We start from the raw sequence: 20885 nt of genomic DNA, 5'->3' as shown, positions 1-20885 counted from the left end.
GAATCCTGAAATGACTCAATTTTGTATAAATAGGGGACTACATAGGCGGCAAAATGTAGTTTTTTTTTTCCTGCCATGGAAGTGCACTTGTATACCGAGGAGGAAGCAATTCGCATTAAAAGCCGTGAATGAGGATTCAAAATGGCGGCTCGCCTCGGCTCGGTTTTCCCTTTCGGGCGCTCTCGTTTTCTGTTAGAATTTGGTAATGAAAAAAATAAATATACTTTTTACCAGCTTAAGGTCGGTCCGTATGGTGAAATACTGTGACCTCGGCCCAGAGGGCCTCAAGACCGCAGTCGCGGTATTTCACGATGCGGACCTCCCAGCTGGTAAATAACATGTATTTGAATGCTTGCTTTACTGCAAATGTCCAGAAGGGGGGGTGGAAACAGACTTCATGCTCTAACACATTGGATTTTCAGCACAAATGGCTTCAGGTCCAGAAAAACGTATACTTCTGAAAATGAGTCAGTGTCTAGACACCTCTAGGATTATGCATCATTCAACAAAAAGTATATAGCTACACTTAATAAAAGACTGATGTAAATATAAAACATGGAGATACTGTACCTAACAGGCATGTCCTGTGTCAGTGAGGGGGGCGTCTAAACGCCGTAGCAGGCCGACAGCCGCTCCTTCAGCTGTGGGGGGAACTGCTCACAGAACTGCTGCCAGTTTTCCTCTCCAACCTGGTCCTTAAAGCCATGCAAAATCTGCAACACAGCACATTAACATACAGTGACTCCTTAGCTTTCCTTCACAGAGAAAGATATTATATAAACAAGTGTTTTACTGGGGAAAAACATGACTCATTTTTCATACAAACTAAATCTGGGACACAGAGTAACTTTTTTTAGTGACAAATTGTTTTGATAAACGTGTGTACTTTGTGAACGTGTCTATATCATGTCATACAAAATACATCGCGGGTCCGAGCGACATTTCTCGAAATTTCACTCCAGTGATGTCACTCCCAGTGTTTTCCCACTGACTTCATGCGTGCTGTCAAAATGGCAAACTGAATCAAAAGAATTTTAATTTTGAACTTATGTATTTGGGCGGCACGGTGGTGTAGTGGTTAGCGCCGTCGCCTCACAGCAAGAAGGTCCGGGTTCGAGCCCCGTGGCCGGCGAGGGCCTTTCTGTGCGGAGTTTGCATGTTCTCCCCGTGTCCGTGTGGGTTTCCTCCGGGTGCTCCGGTTTCCCCCACAGTCCAAAGACATGCAGGTTAGGTTAACTGGTGACTCTAAATTGACCGTAGGTGTGAATGTGAGTGTGAATGGTTGTCTGTGTCTATGTGTCAGCCCTGTGATGACCTGGCGACTTGTCCAGGGTGTACCCCGCCTTTCGCCCGTAGTCAGCTGGGATAGGCTCCAGCTTGCCTGCGACCCTGTAGAACAGGATAAAGCGGCTAGAGATAATGAGATGAGAACTTGTGTATTTTCTTGGTGGAAGTGTCTTTATAATGATGTTACATGGTGGTGTGAAGATACAAAGTTCATCTTGTGTTGAAAAATATTTTCATGATATATACATTCACCACTCAAAAGATAAACTGCATATCTTCATGCCACCATGTAATATTCTCTATGTAAAATAAAAGTGTGCATTATATTTTTATTCTATTCACTGGATATGAGCAATCGTGCACTCTGATTGGCAACTCCACAATTAGGCTATCAGCTCATATACCATGAGTAGAGAAAAACAAGAATGGCAGAGTGTTTTGCTGAACCAACCGAGGACGAAATAAAAACTCTACTTGAACCCCCCCCCCACAAAAAAAGTTTGAGATAAGAACGCATCATTTTTTTATTTTTCAAGAATTATTATAGCATTTTTCACAAAATGCTACTGTCATTTTGCCAGTTTGTTTACATTCTAAGCAGGAATGATTTTGTTGGACATTTTGTACAAAGTTATCATTGCATTTGCAAAAAAAAAAAAAAAGGTCCGTTTCTCAAAATCCAGTGAATGTGGAAATTTAAAAAAAAAAAAAGTTATTCCACTCAATCTAATACATGGCTTATAGCCAACTCAGTGCTACGTGCCTCATCGGCTATCAGCTCATGTACAACTCAATTTCGTGGAATAATTGATTTTATTTTTTTAAATTAAAAAAAAAATCAAAAGGAAAAACCGGGTTTTTCCGGTTGAGAGTACGTCGTGCGCGTTCTGGCTGCCGCTTCTCACCAGAGCTTTTTTTAAATTTTATTTTTCTCTCTTTTTCTATTTTCATTTTATTTATTTTATTTTTTTTCTGTGTTTGTGTAGTTTGATGTTTGAGTGTTTTGTCCACCGGTTGTGGTGTAGCTCCGGACCTAGTTTTGGGCGTCAGTTCCCTCCAGGCCTTGGTTCCCTGTGGGTGATGCCTGCACTCCCAGCTATGGACTGCAGTGAGCTCGTTGCTCATTTTACATCGTGGCTGTCAAGCACTAAAGCACAGAGCGCTGGACGTGATGTTCCGAGCCATGTTGCTCGGTGGCGTCGCGGTGGCTGTGCAGGCGGTTTGGGACACACCAGCGCTCTGCGTGGCGGAGCTTCTCTGCTCGCTGTGTGGATCCATGGCGTGGTGTTCGAGCGATGTCGCTGACGGTGTCACGGCGGCGGTGCTGGAGATGTGGGACTCGCTTTCGTGCGCCTTTTGGTGGGACTGTAGCTGCTACACTACGGGAATTACATCCTGACCCCTACTTGGTGGACTTTTTACTTTATTTAATTATTTGTTTTTCCTTGTCTATAATTGTAAAGCGTCCTTGGGTTTCTTGAAAGGCGCTATATAAATTTAACTTATTATTATTATTATTATAATTATAATAAAAACCTACACGTGTCTTATAGAACACATACCTTATAGAACATGTCTCTCAGGTCTTCTTTTGGGTTCACCCAAGATGCCACAGCATCGCAAAAGAAAATGAAGTCCTGCATGGAAGACAGAGGGGGAGGAGAGAAAAAAGAAAAAAAAAAACTGGGTTAACATTCAGAAGAGTTTGTTTATTTGAGATCACTGACGCACAGGAAAGCTTCTGAATTTTTAATGCTAATCGAGGTGCAGTGCTCCACATGGTCTACAGCACACCAACAGATCAAACATTACAATAATAAGTTTATTCTTGAGGCAGAATATAGGATCAAGGAACTGAGGATAGAAAATGACATCACCGAGCAGCATCAGCAGAAAACGTCCATTTAATTTTATCGCTTAAATTGAACTGAAAATTAGTCCTGTTCAGTTACCTGCACCACACCTCCAGGATTTACCCCAATCATTAAGCAGATGCCTCTGAAGGCTGAATCTTTCTCCTCGTTGTCCCTGATGTTTCTGAGCGACTGACACCTGAATTACAAAAAGAATTCAAAACTTTCAAAAACTTCAGTTGTGGAAAAACTGCATTTTAATAAAATCAGGATCAAATCAAATGCCCATATATTTTGTGGGAAGTGGGATCAGGGTTCAAAGACGCACCAAGGTCGTATGAACTGAGGCAGCATGGGTGCCACCTCCTGAGGACAAACGTATCCCAGCCGACCAATCGTAATGGCTGTTTCAGGACAGAATGAAAAGTGCAATCTGAACGTGAAATTCCACAGCTTTGATTTTGTTACATCTTTCACAGTATATCATAAAAGGTTAGCGCGGCACAGTAGGAAACCTAAAGTCACGCCATAACTGTCAGACCTGTGTTCTCCAGCAGAGTCTTGGGGGTATTGGGTCTATTTATAATCTCCACCAGGTTGTTAAGCACCAGCCCCACATATGGCTCCATCTCTGCACCTGAAACCACAAGAGAAAACAGCTCTGAGCCACAATAAACTGGGAAAAAGGAGAGCATCCAACCAGCACTGGGGTAAGCCATTTCAGGTAAAGTAAAGCAGGCCGTTTTCACATAAAACGAACAGCTTCCTTCCTATCTCACCTGTACAATCACCTCCCTGCTTCCTGTCACCTGAGCCTGTAGAGACACCAAACACTGTCACTAGCCTGCCTGCAGCCTAGCATGCAAAAACGAATGCACACATACACACTCACACAAGATGTCCAGCAACAGCAGCTAAAACAGGAGTACACAGGACTAAGACTACACACAAACGAGCTCTCTTAGCATCTTTCTCAAAAGCTAATGACCATTTTATTTTCATCCTCCAAAAGAAATACACTCATTGGCCACATTAATAGGAACACATGCACACCTATTAAAAAGTAATTCATACCAATCATGTGCCAGTAGCGCAATGCATTAAAATATACAGATACAGGTCAGGAGCTTCAAGTAATGTTCACATCAAATAGCAGAATGGGGGGGGGGGGGGGGGGGGGGGGGGGGGGGGGAATATATAGGAGAATCATTTGCTGACTGGATAATTGCATGAATAATAAGAGCTACTGGTATACATAGTTTTCACATGACGTCAGAGTTGGGATTCCCTAGTGGCGGCCATCTTGCGGGTCAAGCTTACCGTACGGGTCACTGAACACACATTGTAACGCGTGAGTACAAAGTCTTCAAAAGAACCCAAGCAGGCTATTTAAAGCTAGCAATGGTGCACACCTGTTGTATTCACAGCTGTCGTAATAGGTCAGATGATGACATCAAGCAGAGCTTTTATGGAAATCCCACTGTATGGGAGCACGAAGGCGAGCAAACAAAGAAACTCAGCATACAAAGGAGAAATCTATGGCTTGCGAGAATCAACCGCAAGGATTATCAGCTTTCCAAACAGCAAAGTCTGCTCCGATCGTTTTATAAGTGGTAAGTTGTTTAAATAAACAATCAATTGCAAATCCGTTACAGTCCATGAAACATAGGAAGTATAAGGATGAGAAAAAAAACCAAGTGAATCGGAAAGCTGTGCACATTTGCGCAAATGTGCGCAGCTTTCTGATTTAAATCAATTCCGATTTAAATCAACTCGATATTATACACATTTATATGCAGTGTTGAGAGCTCTAAAATTCCAATGTTTACATACCTTGGCTGTAATTAGGACACGACTGTCACTTGTTTTTAATATGGTGGACTTCACGGACCCAGCCACAGACAAAATAATTGTATGACTCCAGCGACTTTTATGCTTTGAGGTCGTCAAGTGTGTAGGCACTTTTACTATTCACGAAATAGTTCACAATATCAGGGTATGATATGGATGGCAGCCCTGCATAGTCACTTGAAAATGCATCTTTGTCCACTTCGTAGGGGTCAATTCCCCCAATCAAGGCCAGTTTGGCTGCATACCGTTGTCGTGAGATGTCGTCTAATCTATCTATATACTTCCGTTTGCTTCATTTTGCCGACATTGATCTTTATTTTAGAAAACTGGACTATATAACTTCGTAAATTCGTCCGAGATAACGTAGCCGGCAATAGCGATGGTCCGTTTTGTTAGCCCCACAAGATGGCGGCTGGAGGGCGTTCCCCGGAATGCCGTGACGTCAGTGAAAACTATCTATTCCCATTGAGGAGACAGGTCAGGGTGTACTCGAGCTTTTTCAAAGTTGTATGTATCACAGACAAGGACTGAATTCTGCACTGACAAAAGAACCAAAAATCTTACTTTTGTAAAATGTGAGTTTTCCCAAGATTTAGTCAAAGGTGTGTGAAAAACTGAATTAGAGAGATTTAGGGCTTAATGCAGAGGTTTACTACTTTTCAGAGAGAAACGCTTGTGAACAACAAATTCCTATCGCTTAAAGCTTCTGCCTGGTCATGCATGGATTCAAATGAAAAAGCACAATCAAATAAAACTTTAACAGTAATGCTCCAGTGTGGAACGAGTACAGCTTTCTCCCATACCCGCTTTGTCCCAAGACCCAAATTAGTAGCCAGGTTAAATTTTACATTATATAACCAAGTTTTAGGGGAGATGGTATTTCCACTCTCGTCGCACAGAAATTTAATTTGTGTTTCATGGTGACCACACATTCCAGATACATGATGGATGGAGGCAATATTCTTTCGCTAGACATCCAGACTCACCCATCTGTATGGAGATCTCACCGATGGCCCAGGTGGCGTTATTACACACAGAAATGAACTCTGGGTTCAGGTTTAGCCCCAGAATTGGCATGAACTCAGCTGCACAACACAAACACGTACACAATCAGTAGATCATACTCACTGAACACGCTTTACACTCTTGTATGAACACTGCTGCAATGATTAACATGAGGAGAGCAATTGCCAAGGCAGGACTCACAGATGCAGGGTTTAACATGAAGGAAGCAGGCCTTGGTCAGGTCTCCCAACAGAGCAAACGAGCTCTGCCTCACCTCCGGCATAGTGTCCTACAGAGAAAACGGTTTAGTCTCCCAGACATGCACGTGTGCGCTATGCACAAGGTTTTGCATCTTGTGTACCTGCATGCACTGGAAAAGGAGGGTCATGATGTTGCTGCGTGCCACCAGTCTCTCAACGTGGCCTCCGAGGCCCTCGGCCAGGCCGCTCAGGAGATCCAGAGCCACGATCATGAAGTCCTTATCAGGAGCCTCATACTGCTCTGGGTGCTGGTTATACATCTAAAAGGACAAGGGAAAGCTCAGGAAAATGTTCCAAGGAAGGGCATCGGTTTAATTTGTTAAAGGTCATAAAACATTAACAGATGATAACCAACTACCAAAAATCGCATCATGCTTTGATATTCATGGCGTATATTAAGATATACAGGAATATGAAGTAGGGCTCCAGACTGACTTTACACTAGTAGTACTGGTGCTCCTTCCTGAAAATTTTTAGGAGCACCAGCACAAAAATTAGCCACACCACTTAACCTTTAGCATTTGCTAAACCTTTAGCATTTGCCATCTTGTTCAGAATTTTTTTTTTAATAAAACGCACTCCCAACTCTCTAGAGAACACCATGTACCAAATATTTCACACACTGAACTCTCAGATGCTCATGTGGTTCTCATTTGCAAGTTGAGAATTTGTCATCTCAAGATCGCTTGCCTCAGCAAATTTGCTCCTCTTGGTCTGGTCAGTGCGACGTCACATCCAGAAGTGGTTTGACAAATCGGTGAAAACAACTTACTGGAGACAATCGACCACAAATAATTTTTTTTTTTTTTTTTAAATCAGGTTCAACAAGAGTCTGGTGTTGCCATCATTAAAGATGAAAAGCGGCTCATGCATTAAAGGAACAGTCCACCGTACTTCCATAATGAAATATGCTCTTATCTGAATTGAAACGAGCTGCTCCGTACCTCTCCGAGCTTTGTGCGACCTCCCAGTCAGTCAGACGCAGTCAGACGCGCTGTCACTCCTGTTAGCAATGTAGCTAGGCTCAGTATGGCCAACGGTATTTTGTGGGGCTGTAGCTGGATGCGACCAAACTCTTCCACGTTTTTCCTGTTTACATAGGTTTATATGACCAGTGATATGAAACAAGTTCAGTGACACAAATTGAAACATAGCGATTTTCTATGCTATGGAAAGTCTGCACTATAATGACAGGCGTACTAACACCTTCTGCGCGCTTCGGCAGCGCATTGATACGGAGCTCAGATATCAATGCGCTGCCGAAGCGCGCAGAAGGTGTTAGTACGCCTGTCATTATAGTGCAGACTTTCCATAGCATAGAAAATCGCTATGTTTCAATTTGTGTCACTGAACTTGTTTCATATCACTGGTCATATAAACCTATGTAAACAGGAAAAACGCAGAAGAGTTTGGTCACATCTAACTACAGCCCCAAAAAATACCGTTGGCCATGCTGAGCCTAGCTACATTGCTAACAGGCGTGACAGCGCGTCTGACTGACTGGGAGGTCGCGCAAAGCTCGGAGAGGTACGGAGCAGCTCGTTTCAATTCAGATAAGAGCATATTTCATTATGGAAGTACGGTGGACTGTTCCTTTAAATCAAAATACAAAACATAATAGCAAAAAACAATGCGTCACATCACAATCTTGCCTTGAAGTTACCTTGAACATGGTCATCCGCATTTCATTACCTCTAAAACAGTAGATATACATGTAGATACGACAAAGTAACATTAAGAAGAGTTTAAGAGGAATCTGTTAACTGCAGTTTAAAAAAAAGTGTTCACATTTGCAATGACAGGGAAAACTGAGGCTGGCAGTGAGTTCCACAGCCTGCTTGTCCTTGGTACATATGAAGATAAACGAAGCTGAGTGTTGGATCTTGGCACATTGACGAGGTATGGATGACCACTTGTAGCTGAACGGGTTACTCGTGTTCCAGTAACTTGGGTCGGCAGAATTCCTACAAGTTCCTTAGAGGGTTGCAGGAAGATGTGCCGGTAGAAGGTACTGAGACTGGCTACTTTCCTCCTGTGGTCCAAGGGGAAAATGCCAGCCTGTTGTGGGTCCCGAATGTGAAGTTGGCGTACAGCTTTCCTCTGGAGTCTGTCAAGCAGCTTTAGAGCCGTTGTGCCAGCACCACTCCATATTGGAACGAATATACGCCTTATATACTGTTATCCGAGCCTGAAGAGGGAGAAGGTCTCTTGTACGCCCAAGGATGTATAACCTCCTAGCCGTCTTCTTGGCAAGGTATTTACACAGTTGATGGGCAGAGATAATGGCTAAACGTGCTGGATATGCAATGCCAATATAAAAATGTTTTGCATATCATTAAATTGGGGTGGCACGGTGGTGTAGTGGTTAGTGCTGTCACCTCACAGCAAGAAGGTCCGGGTTCGAGCCCCGTGGCCGGCGAGGGCCTTTCTGTGTGGAGTTTGCATGTTCTCCCCGTGTCCGCGTGGGTTTCCTCTGGGTGCTCCGGTTTCCCCCACAGTCCAAAGACATGCAGGTTAGGTTAACTGGTGACTCTAAATTGAGCGTAGGTGTGAATGTGAGTGTGAATGGTTGTCTGTGTCTATGTGTCAGCCCTGTGATGACCTGGCGACTTGTCCAGGGTGTACCCCGCCTTTCGCCCGTAGTCAGCTGGGATAGGCTCCAGCTTGCCTGCGACCCTGTAGTACAGGATAAAGCGGCTACAGATGATATGAGATATTATTAAATTGTATTTTATCATAACAAATGAGACAATTGCTCAACTTAAATGAACACTTAGCTGCACTCTGTCTGCAGTTGACACTTTTTTTTTTTTTTTAAATATAAAACCCCACACAGCATCATCTTAATGTCCACAGGTAATAAAGTTAAATAAAAACCATGTGGATTTTTGCCTATTATAGGTCGATGAACAGGAGTTAGAACCCTCCATGAAATTTGGCAATCTACTGATTCTTTACGTTAAGTAACTAGCCAAGCAGTGTGCTAGCTAACTAGCTTCATGTTGGACAGCTCGTATGACCGTGGTAATGAGCTTAAAGTCTCGCTGTTAGTCACACTGTCTTCACTCCCATTCTTGGTCGCAGTCTTGCATCATTCAATACATCTTTCCTTTTTTGCTATAGCAGTCCTACCCAGTCACTTGCCTTTTGTAGCTATAATTAATTATGGAAAATATACAGCATCCAGGCTCGAGCAAACTGCTTTCTCTTTTGTATCGCTCCCATAATGTACTGTTTTCTGTAGTTTCTGCTTTTGACAACTGTTTCACCGGTTTGCCTTGCAACACCATTGAGCAAGACCACTTCCTGTTATTCACCGACCCACAAGTTTCACCCCCATACAACCTGAATGAGAGCCAAGCTCATTTCACTGTTATGGAAACATACTATTAGCTCTATGACCATTTTGTGTGCGCACACGTTCTCCCTCCCTCCCTGGTGATTCACTTGACATACGATGATTTAATTTAAATAAAGAAAATTTAGACACTGTCCCAAAAATGGTTGCAGTGTGGAGCCACTTTTAAAGCTTAACAATTGAACACACTGTACACTAAACATTTGGTCCAGAAACATTTTAGCATCCATCCAGTTACTTTTAATGAAGTTAGTCAATTCCCCCCATGTAAACCATGAACAGCCTACGTTTTGCTAGCCTTTCATTGTAAACATGACCACCCTACTTCCACTGCAGTGCCATTTTATATAATGCGTTTGAGAAACGCATTATATAAAACAGGGATGGCAACAGGAAAATTTTATTTCAGCTGAAACTCCGAACAGGGGGTTCAGGGGGGCGGAGCCCCCCTGAAGCTTTAGCCTTTTTAGCCTCTTCTACCTATTTTCTAGCCATTTTACATGTATAATTGTGTGAAAAATACATGATAAAAATAAGTATCTAAAGTTATTCACCAGCACAACGCAAGGGGGCGCGAAGTCGCTAGGAGTAGTTGGTGGGTGTGGTTAGTGGAGTGTTTATCCTCCAGTTACTTATAATGACTAGAACTTTTTTTTTTTTTTATAATGACTAGAACTGGATTCGTATAGATGTCCGTACTTCCTCAATCAACCGCTCTTCATGCTGCTGCATCTTCGCTCGTGTTTTTAAAAATGCCGGTCGTGAAAACAAACCAAACCGGGAAAGTAGGGAAGCGGAAGTGCGTGTACAGCGGATGTAGAGTGGACCAATCAGAGCCCTCTTGTTCATTGTTACACTCAATATAGAAGCTTCCGTTGTTCACAAGACATGTGGTTTCGATACGATTTGACACTAATCTCGGTAGCAGCAATAAAAGTTAGGTACCTAACCCCCCCCTAAAACTTCTCTACGGATTTAGACGTTCCACAAAAATGATAAAATTGAAATTCAAAACGGCGGATTTCCGCCATTCGGCGGAAAATTGCCATCCCTGATAAAATTTAACTTATTGCAGTATGACTGATAACTGTGATAACACTACAACACTTGAGTTATCACATCCTGTTCGAGAACACTGCATTAATAACATTACTAATATACCAGTATTTTGAGTTGCGATAGCAGCAGTGAAATTAAATTGACAGAAAAGATTCGACACAATAGGAACTTCGTAGCCACATAGAATAAACCTCACAGAATAATTCTCTGATTGGTCAATGTATAAACAAACACAAATGAGGCAGTATTACATGCGAGTTTCGCCATGTATACATGTATTCACCATTGCCTGAGCGAGGGTCTTCTGCACCAGGGTGACGCAGCGCTGATACACTGGTTCACAGTAGGGCAGGAAGCCACTCTGCAGAGCCGTGGCCACAGATGAGAGACACTGGAGAACGAGAGAGAATCTCAACAAAAATATTCCCACTGGGCAATACATGGCACTGTGCTTAATACAGCAGTTCAGTTAACCTATAATGAACACATCCTCACCTCTAACAAAGGGAACAGATCCTTGTCCTCATCCTTCAGCTCATTCCATTTCTGGATGAGGGGGGGCATCAGTTTCTGGATATATTCCTGTTCGAAAGTGGAGTAAATACAGCAAGACAAAGCAAATTCTCGATCAACTGATTAAAGCTGGACTGCCTTTCAGATTTTCCAAGTGCAGGTCATAAAAAGAATTTTCCCGACACCCAATTATTTTTGTTTAGTAGACCAAAAGCTACCAAACTCGAATCAGACTTCCAGATTTCATTAGGTTTTTTTTTTTTAAAGCAGAACAATTAACATGGCCCTAAATTCTCCACCATTTCTTTCCTGCTTCACCATGACCCAATTCAAAATACTACGTCATGCATCACATGGTGGGCTTTCCCCGTTTGCGCAAGGCATTGTGGGATACAAATTTGAAACAGGAGAGAAAAACAGAGGATGCGAGTGTGTGAATGAAACGTGCAAGACTGACTACAGCAACGGAAAGCGAGAAGACGTGATGTGAAGGAAAGGAAACGCAGGACCAAACTAAAATATCGGCGGTCAGCGAGCACCTCGGTGTGATCGGCTGTTCTTTTAGCGACAGAATGATGGAACCGTCGGTGCACGGTCAAAGGTAAACCTGCGCATGCGCACACAGACTTCCTCTGTCTGCTTGACTGCACGAAGCGAGCAATTTCCTGCATATCATTTGCTTGGGAATCCCCTCAAATTAAATAACTTCCCAGCCACAGAACGGCCTCGTATTTTGTGAGATAGAACAGAAATAAACATCACAATGACCAAATTTCAGAAGGAACTAATATTCACCGATTTTATGAAACTGAAAGACTGTCTTGATTTAATAATTTGGATATACAAATACAGCCCCATCAATAACTGTCAGCAGTTGGTGATTTTGCCGCTATAAAAACACCCCATCGGCGGCTACTCAACGCCCCCCAAGAAGTTATAATTTTCCTTGTATTTTTATGTGACCTGCGTTGTTTGCTTTTATTCACATTGGAAAGATCTTTTTAGACAGCAAAAATAGTGTTTGTGTTAAAGATGAAAGTGGAGCAAAGAAAAAAAAAAAATCCTGAACTTTTGAAAGTCAAACTAAGATGGGGGGGGTTAACGTCCCCTGAAAAAATTAATAACACGGTCGCGATATTTGATATACCGACTTATCATACAGTAAATAAAAATGAACTTTTTTTTTTACACTGCGATTTTGGCATTTATGCGCTGTACATCTACATAGGGAAGTCGCCAGAGTATTAACCTGACCCATTGACTGAATAAAACACTGCGCCGTTTTCTGTCGTCTCACGTGGCTCTCCGTCAGAGGCGGGGCCTCCCAGCATGCAACAGTTAACCAGCCAGAGTATCCACTGAATGGGGAAAAGACAACACGTTGCTCCATTGGACAGACCATAGGCGTAGAATTGGGTATGGACGGGTCCCTACCAAGATCCAACGACGGCTGATATGTCCCTACCAATATTTCTGATTGAAGGAGGAGGAAAAAAAAAAAAAAGTTCCGTGCGCAGTATACAAATGGTCACTGTCGGTTTCCACTGGGCGAAACACCACGCAAAATTCACTCATGAGTATTTGCTCGGGGGGGGGGGCACGCAAAAACAGCAAGCAAGTCTGGCAACCATGTCGATTAGCAAATGCAGTTGCAGTGCAGTGACCGGCTGCTAGTTAGCAAACGGTCCTTGAGGAATAGAACAGATTAGTTTGTAAAATGAATCAGTTAACAGTTCATATTCAGTGTGTAAAAACGACAACATACAAATATGACTGTTTTCCAAGTTTGTGTGGCACGTAGATAATAATCCAACTTGATACTGACAACTGGTGTTCATTCAGGTCACAAAGACATTATTAAATCATATCAAACTGTGCTAATGTTGGCTAATATTGCACCGAGTCTTGCTAACCCTTAATTTGAAGTGCTTCAGTTAAGACCTGCACAGCCCTGACCAAGTTCGTGCAACAGGACACGTAAACAACAACCCGATGGTGATGTGGACATTGTTCATGGCCCGGACACCTTTTAATCAAATAAAACATTTTCACGTAATAAGCATAACAGCCTCCGCCTTCTTGATGAGAAATTTTTGGTTACTCCCGCCTCTCTTTTGAAAACGTCACATACCGAGTACACACATACGCTGAACTGATTGGTTTTCGAGGGGGTTCATTTGAAAGCTGTAAGCTAAAAACTTCTCTGTAGAACCCTGTCCCTCCCTCCTCTCCAGGCTCAAGAAGACAACAAAAGGGCAAGAATATAACAACTAGGGCTGGGAATCGATCCAGATTTCCTGGATCGATTCAATTCTGATTCATAAGGTCACGATCCGATATCGATCTACTTAGACATTGCTGGATTGTCACTTTAAAGTAAAAACTGTCCCTATTGACAGGAACAGCCCCATGTGTGTTTGTGCATGTAATTTAACACCAAATGCCTTCTCCAGTGCAGTTTGATTCGCCGCAGGTTTAGCTAAAACTGTCGGCGTGGTGCCTGGATAAATGGTTGCGGAGATTGGTTGTATTGCCACTATATTTTACCTCCATGTGGCACAGTTTGCACACTGCCTTTGTTCTGTCGACTTCGTCTCTGTCCTCGTAACGTATGAATCCCAAGTAATGCCATACATCAGCTTTCAGGCCAGGCGCTGATTTTAGCTGTGCAGCTTCAGCCATCTCGCGTTCTTAAGTTTCAGTTTCGTTTGCCGGCACCCGCTTTTTATAGCGGTCCTTGCGCGGTCGAGAAAATAGTGCCTATAGCCACCTGGAAGAGATCGATCCACACATTTTTGAATCGATCTCGTATTTTTTTGAACGTGAATCGATATCGGATCATGGATCGATCTTTTGAACCCAGCCCTAATAACAACCAATCAGAATTCAGATACAATTTTACTTGGCAACAGAATGTAACCTTTCAACCTATCAAAAAAAAGTTCTAGAGCCCTCGTCCTGTTTTACCGTTACATCAGTCATATCAGCTTAAACTAGCATTCTAAAACTAGTTAAAGATCACATAGAAGAGAGCCGACTCCCCCTGCCAGCCAAACGGAACGCAGTGTTTAAGGCTCCAGATGTGTTTTACTTCCATTTATGAGGGAACGGAACATACACCCTCCTGATAGTCAATCAGTGCGTTTACATGCACATCCAAATCGAGCTACTGTCGGTAATCGAGCTAAGGGTCCCAGCAGGGGTGCCAGAGGAATCCAATCCTACATGCGCACAAGGAAATCGAGCTATTGTGTGAGGTACATTGTGCACCCGAGCCACAGGTGGCGCTACACGCCCCATCGTGTTGGTACACTTCCGGTTGTCGTCATGAAGAGCTATTCAAGAGTATAAACAAAGTTATCAGTTCCATGTTCTGCTCGCCACTTTCTCTTCTTCGTTCATTCGTTCTCCTTGTTCCTCCTGACCTCTTCTGCTGCTTGCTACTACTACTGTTGTCATGCCGACCAAGGCTGTTGTGTTTCCCGCTTGTGGTCTCGTCACTCCCAAAAGGGGCAGTGCTGAAGTAAGTAGCTCGACTACGTAGCTCGATAGGGTTTACATGCACCAAGTAGCTCGGCTACAATCGCATAATCTAGGTTGCGTAGCTCGATTACGAGAAATCCAGTTCGGTTCGATTTCAGCCGAGCTAAGGTGTTTCCATGGCATTTAGAACTTCGATTTCAGTCGAGCTACGGCAGAAATTCGATTTTCTCTATGTGCATGTAAACGCACTCACTGTTATTTGCTTGTAAAACACATTTGCAAATTGGTAGAACGAGTTAATCATCACAAATGCAAGATTTGCAATTAATCAAATGAATTGCATATTACTAATGAATTACTACAGTTTTGAACTTCAAATTTTAAAAGTCTGGACTTTGGAGAGATGATGGAGACTCTCTTGGTGGAACACAACGGAGCAAAATATTGTGACCCTCTAATGTTGATCTGAAGTTGGCATTGGGTTTTTGTCCCCACCAATGTTAATACCAAACCTACGCCCTTGCCTACATGTTATTTCGTTCTAATTGTTGTTACTTTTATCCAAATGACAGCTGGCAATACGTTGTTACTTTGCACTTTGTTTATCTGGGTACTAATCCTTGAGAAACTGGATTGGCAGAATGTTGCCTGTGAAGAAAAGAATGTCTTTATTACCCTGTGCCAAGTTAATATTTACTTAAGTGCAATTTTTAAGAGCCATAGATTGGATTTTTATTTTTTTGTTGTGAGTGGTTGTTTTATTTCTTTACGTTATTTATTAATCCATTTTTTACATTCCACTATTGAATTGAATAAGTTGACTTAATTAAAAAAAGTTTACTGTTCTTTGAAAGGGTGTATTTGCACGATCATTATTTTACTAGTGGCATAAAATTGTCTTGAAAAGGAGTCAACAATAATATCGTTTATTGCAATAATTTCTGAGACGATATATCATCCAACAAAATTTGTCATCGTGACCGGTCTAACATTGAGTCAAGTTTTAACTCAAGTTCCTTGTTTAAAATATTTAGTCTCTTTAGTTTTAACAGTTACTAAATATTTCAGTTTCACAAGATATTTCTTGGCTGTCATTTTCATCTTAAAGCAGCTCTTCCGGGGTATCGGCACATTTTTCAAGTACAAATTTAAAGACTTGAAACCTTTTCAAGACCTCTAAATGGAAAAATTAAGACTGTACCATGGCAAAAAAAATGATAAATACGACAACTTAAAACTGTTTTCTGCAATAGTTTTTTTTTTTACTAACTTTAGAAGAATGCACACAATTGGTGAACAACAGGGTGCATCAATGGAAACTGTTAGACATGCAAACAGCTGAAGCAAAGTCGTGTGTTTTGGGCCTGCAGAACTACTGTAGCAGCAAGGAGAAGACTGGTGTTTACTGGAGAAAACACCATGAATCATTTCAAAAACGAAAACAATAAACGACAAGTCGAACCAGCTGAACAACCTTAGCCGGCATTATTTCAATCCCCAAAGATTATCTTTGATGATGCGTGACTTTGTGTCCGACAGCAAAATCAGTCTGAGTGTGGTACAGTATACAGCTGGCTGAGGAAGTTCTCGAGTATCTTCTGCATTATAGCAGGTAACAGCATGAACCTGTTTATGCAGTCATACAATCATCAGAGCATTACATTAAACACAGAAAAACAACTCACCTTTCATAACCATTATCAATATTAATCAATGTGTTGTAATAACTAAACTAATTATCAGTGCAATTGTTATATCAATGTTCATTATTCAAAAATAATCAATCATCTATAATCATGAATAATTGTATTACTACTACTAACTACTTTTTTAATAATAAAAAAATTAACTCAATTTTATAATATGTTAATCACCACTACTTATTAGCTATATTAATTGAGTAGCAATTATTATAATTCAGTATTATCAGGCTTTCGTCTAAACGGGGGAACAGGGGCTCTGCGCCCTCTTACTCTCGGCGTGCGCCCCCTTACCAACTCCGTGAAAACATCCCAGCAACACTACGTGACAATGTGTCTGATCATCAAATGTGTTATAATTGCTCCAAAAATATTCCAATCATAGTAGGTACACCGCCAGACGGTGCAAAAACAATCCGAATTGCCGTTTTCCAGACTGAGGCACCATGTTGTTTAGTTGTTGCGGCTGCTCTCGCGAGATTTGACATGGGTTACATACAAGGTCAGCTGACTTGTAGAGCGAGATTTCTCGAGACTGAATGACCTTTCACCCACCGGCGCGGGAGCTTTTGACAGAAGTAGTTCGCGAGTTGTTTTTGTTGACACTTGGGCATTTAAAGATGTCATCCCGCGGCACGAAACGGAAGAAAGCCAAAGACTGTCGGGGGCAGAAGAAGATTACTTTTCTTTTTCAATGTTGACAGACAATTTGTTACAATTTCCCTCTCAGATAGCCTCTGAATGTCCCATTGGAGCATTTTTCAAAGGCTTTGCACGGGGGGGGGGGGGGGGGGGGGGGGGGGGGGGGACGACAACCGGCACCCCCCCCCCGCTTCGCTCCCTCCCAAAAACCCTGATTATTTACTACTTAATAAGCAGTGATTATCAAAATGTAGTTTAATAATTAATAAGTAGTGATTATTAAAATGCTATAAAATTGAGTTATAAGATTAGTTAAAATTATTTAAAAAGTAGTAGTGATACAATTTATGGATTATAGATAATTTGTTTAATAGTGAACATTGATAACAATTATACTGATATTAACAACAAGTATTAGTAGTGTTATTGTTTATTATTAGTAGTAGTTATTTTATATCAATGTTCACTAATTTGTTTGTATTCTACCAATTACTACTTTTTAATAATTTGCAATAATTTTTAATAACAATTTTATAACATTTAATAATCCCTAGTACTTAATCACTAATTCATAAGTAGTAATGATTAATAATCAATAATAATTACTACTAATAATTATTATTAGTGGTTTAATATTCTTATATTAAAAACACTGTTGTAGACGATAAGTAATAAACTTTTTATACAAATTTATATTGTACTATATTTAGAATTATTGTATTTTCTGGAGTTCTTTTTAATTGAGTTTTGAAATAAAGGTTGTTTATATATTTATATTAAACTTGGTACAATAAACTGTTAATTATGTTAAAAAATTATGCTAATCATTTTTATTATTATGTCCTACAAGTCCCATTTTCAACCTGACTTGTGCGCATGCGCGAACCCCCCTGCATTTCACTCCGGAGCGCTTGACCTCTAACACGCGGGCGCCTTGTGTCCGTGAAAAACCAGTTTCCCAGTCCCCCGTGTCTCCAGCGCTGCGTTACCGTCTCTAAATACATTTGTGCGATCCAGCACTTTATCACAAACGACTCTTCTTATTTTGGGGGTATTTGTCATCCCCCAACCACTTGTCGTTAAAGAGACATCTTCCCGTAATTATCAACGCTTTCTAGCACCCGCATAAGCTACCCGCACATCTCTCACTCTTCACAACCACCGCACCACACCTCCTCCAGTAGCCTCCTAACGTTAGCTCTTGATCTACGGAACGCACAGAACCAATGCTGCCCCCTAAAGGTACGCTGGTCACTTAAAATTACGGTTTAAAAAAAATAAATAAATAAATACCCAAACCGGATGGAGACATTTCACTTGTTCGGTCCAATATTAAATTTAATACCTCCCTTTCAAAAATTCCACTCATTCCAAACAATTTAAGACGTTTTCAGGCCTTGAAAACCGAAAGTTGTATTTAAGACTTTAAGGACCCGCGGGAACCCTGTCTTCTTAGGGTTGTCATTTTCCTACTGAAGCCTCAGTCCCTGCAGAATTTTAAAGATAGTCTCAACTTTCACGATAATAACTGAATATTCAAGAACTTACTACATAGAAGTTAACCCGTAAAACCTGAACATATGAAATCAGAGGTTTTACTTTCATTTTCATTAACTTTATATTTTTCACCCATTACCCACCTACATCATGAGATCAAGAACATTTTATTTACTCCAAGATGCAAAATGTTGCATTCTGGATCACTCAGAATGCACTCTTATATTTTAAAAATTGCTCCCCATCTTACTTCGCACCTCGGTGGCAGCATCTGCTTACACTTTGGGTCTTTTTTAAATGCCCCCTATTCAAAAGTTATTGACAGGGCTGTAAATATGCAGCCCAAGTTAGTTTTTTTTTTTAAATCACATGTCCTTCGGTTAGTGCTGAAAACTCACAGGCTGGTTGAGATGATGGCCCACAGAGTCCGCCAGTGTCCCAATGGCATCATACAAGATGAGCAGGTTTTTGTGCTGGTATTTCCCAAAAGCAAAGACCAGTGTGTCCAGAATAAAGCCGAGATAGGGAACAAGCTCTGTGCAAGCCTCCTCCTCCAGAGTCGCAAACGCACTGCGGGGGGGTACAGGGGACACAACCATCACATGGGAGTTACCCTCTAATTACAAGTTATAAATCCATTAGGTCATATCAATACACAAACACTTTTTTTTAAAAGGGAGCAGTGCTGGATCATTTGTCAAACATGGATCAGAGAAGAACCGACTTCGCAATAGATGTCATGTAACAAATCAGACAGCCAAAAAAAGGGAGGGGAAGAAGAAAGAAAAAAAAAAATTCAGTTGAGGGGCATGTAATAAAACACGGTGAAAAACACTTATTCTTCTATTCATTCGTCAAACATGATTACAGGAAAAAGGTGAACCACTGGAATGTACATGTAGATAAAGAAATTCAAACATGCAGACAATACAGCAACTGCGCATAAGAAGTTAATAATAACCATTTCAAAGCATTTTTATTGTTCTGTGCGTGCAAACTGAAACCTTTGCAGCAAAACTGCCCAAAATGTATAATATACATCAGGTTTGTCTCATTCCTGCAGCTGAGTCATTTGAGGGATGAATAACTTATCAAATTCAAAATAGCGCTAGATGTTTCTTGAAAGTCACCAGCCGGATCAGGCAGTGTTTCCCACACATTGAGACTATGGCGGCCCGCCATAGTCCGATTTGGGCCGCCATAGTCTCAGTCCACGCGCGCCCGTCCGCATGGCGACACTGACGCACCCGGCCTGACATTGCGTGCATTGCCTATCTGAGACAGTGTGAGGAGACAACTCTGATAAGCTACATCCTGTCTGCATCTACAAGTTTATACAACTTTATGTAGCCTTTGACACGATTGAGGTGGTGACATTTAGGCTACGCGATTGTGCTTTATAGAGGTTTTCGACCCACGTGACCGTTGCCATGTCAACAAGTAGCCGGCGCCATTTTGACGGTCGCAAATATGGCGACTACCGGTAGCGATACACTGTTGATCATGAAGTCTCATTGTCGAGTATTTTATCCGGCCTAGATGATGCGAGTAAGACGCGATATCACCAGAAAATCAAATGATGCTGGTGTACGTGATCCGTACACGTTACCAGGCTCTCTTTTTCTGGCTTTGCAGCGCTGCAGACCTTCCTGACCTGCAGTCAGGCGTGTGGGAAATACCAGGGAAAAACAAAAGAAAGAGGAGCGAGATGCAGAAAACACCTTCACTATCCAGCGACGTAGGGCATTTACAGGGCGAGCGGAGGGAGAGGTATTTGCAAAAATTGAGGTTAGCAGGCTTAGAGAACGACGTTTACCTGCTTCCACCAGGATTGTTCACTGACGTACGGAAGTACACCAAGCCCTCGTCTTTACCTGACTTCGGCCCACATGATCTGTATACCTACACCAACAACGCCAACAGATACTGGCAAGAGCGTATAGATGAGGCGAGGCGCATAAGGCTTCAGAAATTCTCGTAATTCGTAATTCTTCTTCCGGGTTTATAGATCCCAGCATGCTCGCGGGGCGTGTGTGGGCATGTGAGGACACTCCTCCTCACCAAATCAGTGCACAGGGGAGTGTCTCCTCACGCCCCTAGCCCCACTCGGCTCGGTTTGGCTCGCTTCAGCCCCACTCCAAAACCGTGCGAGTTTTGGGGGCTGAGTAGGGCTGAAGCGAGCTGAGTCGTGCTGCTCTGAGGTAGTCGAAACGCAAGCCGTGTCGGGCTGAAGTGAGCTGAAAAAGGGTAGTGGAAAAGGGCCATTAGTAGGCTAAACAACCCCCCACGCACCCCTGCAATTCAACCGGACACGTGCGCCACACACGCCCCCCCATGGGCTGCCCCCATAGTCTCAAATTTCTGTGGGAAACACTGG

The 20885-nt window shown here is 42.1% G+C and overlaps 1 protein-coding gene across 3 annotated transcripts in view; it reads right to left on the bottom strand.

Annotated features, from left to right (window-relative positions):
- tnpo2a (transportin 2a) overlaps positions 1-20885 on the bottom strand; it is a 39163-nt gene that overhangs the window by 3756 nt on the left and 14522 nt on the right. Inside the window, exons 14-25 of one of the 3 annotated variants that reach the window (XM_060901637.1) lie at positions 18907-19078; positions 11169-11255; positions 10957-11064; positions 6358-6516; positions 6198-6285; positions 5978-6076; positions 3920-3955; positions 3682-3777; positions 3469-3544; positions 3240-3339; positions 2850-2924; positions 571-713 (exon numbers count right to left, since the gene is read on the bottom strand). In XM_060901637.1, coding sequence (XP_060757620.1) covers positions 606-713; positions 2850-2924; positions 3240-3339; positions 3469-3544; positions 3682-3777; positions 3920-3955; positions 5978-6076; positions 6198-6285; positions 6358-6516; positions 10957-11064; positions 11169-11255; positions 18907-19078 — 1204 coding nt within the window. In that variant the 3' untranslated portion in view covers positions 571-605. Of the gene's footprint in view, positions 1-570; positions 714-2849; positions 2925-3239; positions 3340-3468; positions 3545-3681; positions 3778-3919; positions 3996-5977; positions 6077-6197; positions 6286-6357; positions 6517-10956; positions 11065-11168; positions 11256-18906; positions 19079-20885 lie in introns of those variants that run through there. The other 2 variants (XM_060901638.1, XM_060901639.1) reach the window with 2 other exon arrangements.

The sequence above is a fragment of the Neoarius graeffei genome, chromosome 20, assembly GCF_027579695.1.
Source record: "Neoarius graeffei isolate fNeoGra1 chromosome 20, fNeoGra1.pri, whole genome shotgun sequence".
Classification (NCBI taxonomy): domain Eukaryota; kingdom Metazoa; phylum Chordata; class Actinopteri; order Siluriformes; family Ariidae; genus Neoarius; species Neoarius graeffei.
Note: the sequence above shows the minus strand (reverse complement) of the source record. Positions and strands in the feature narration are given on the sequence as shown.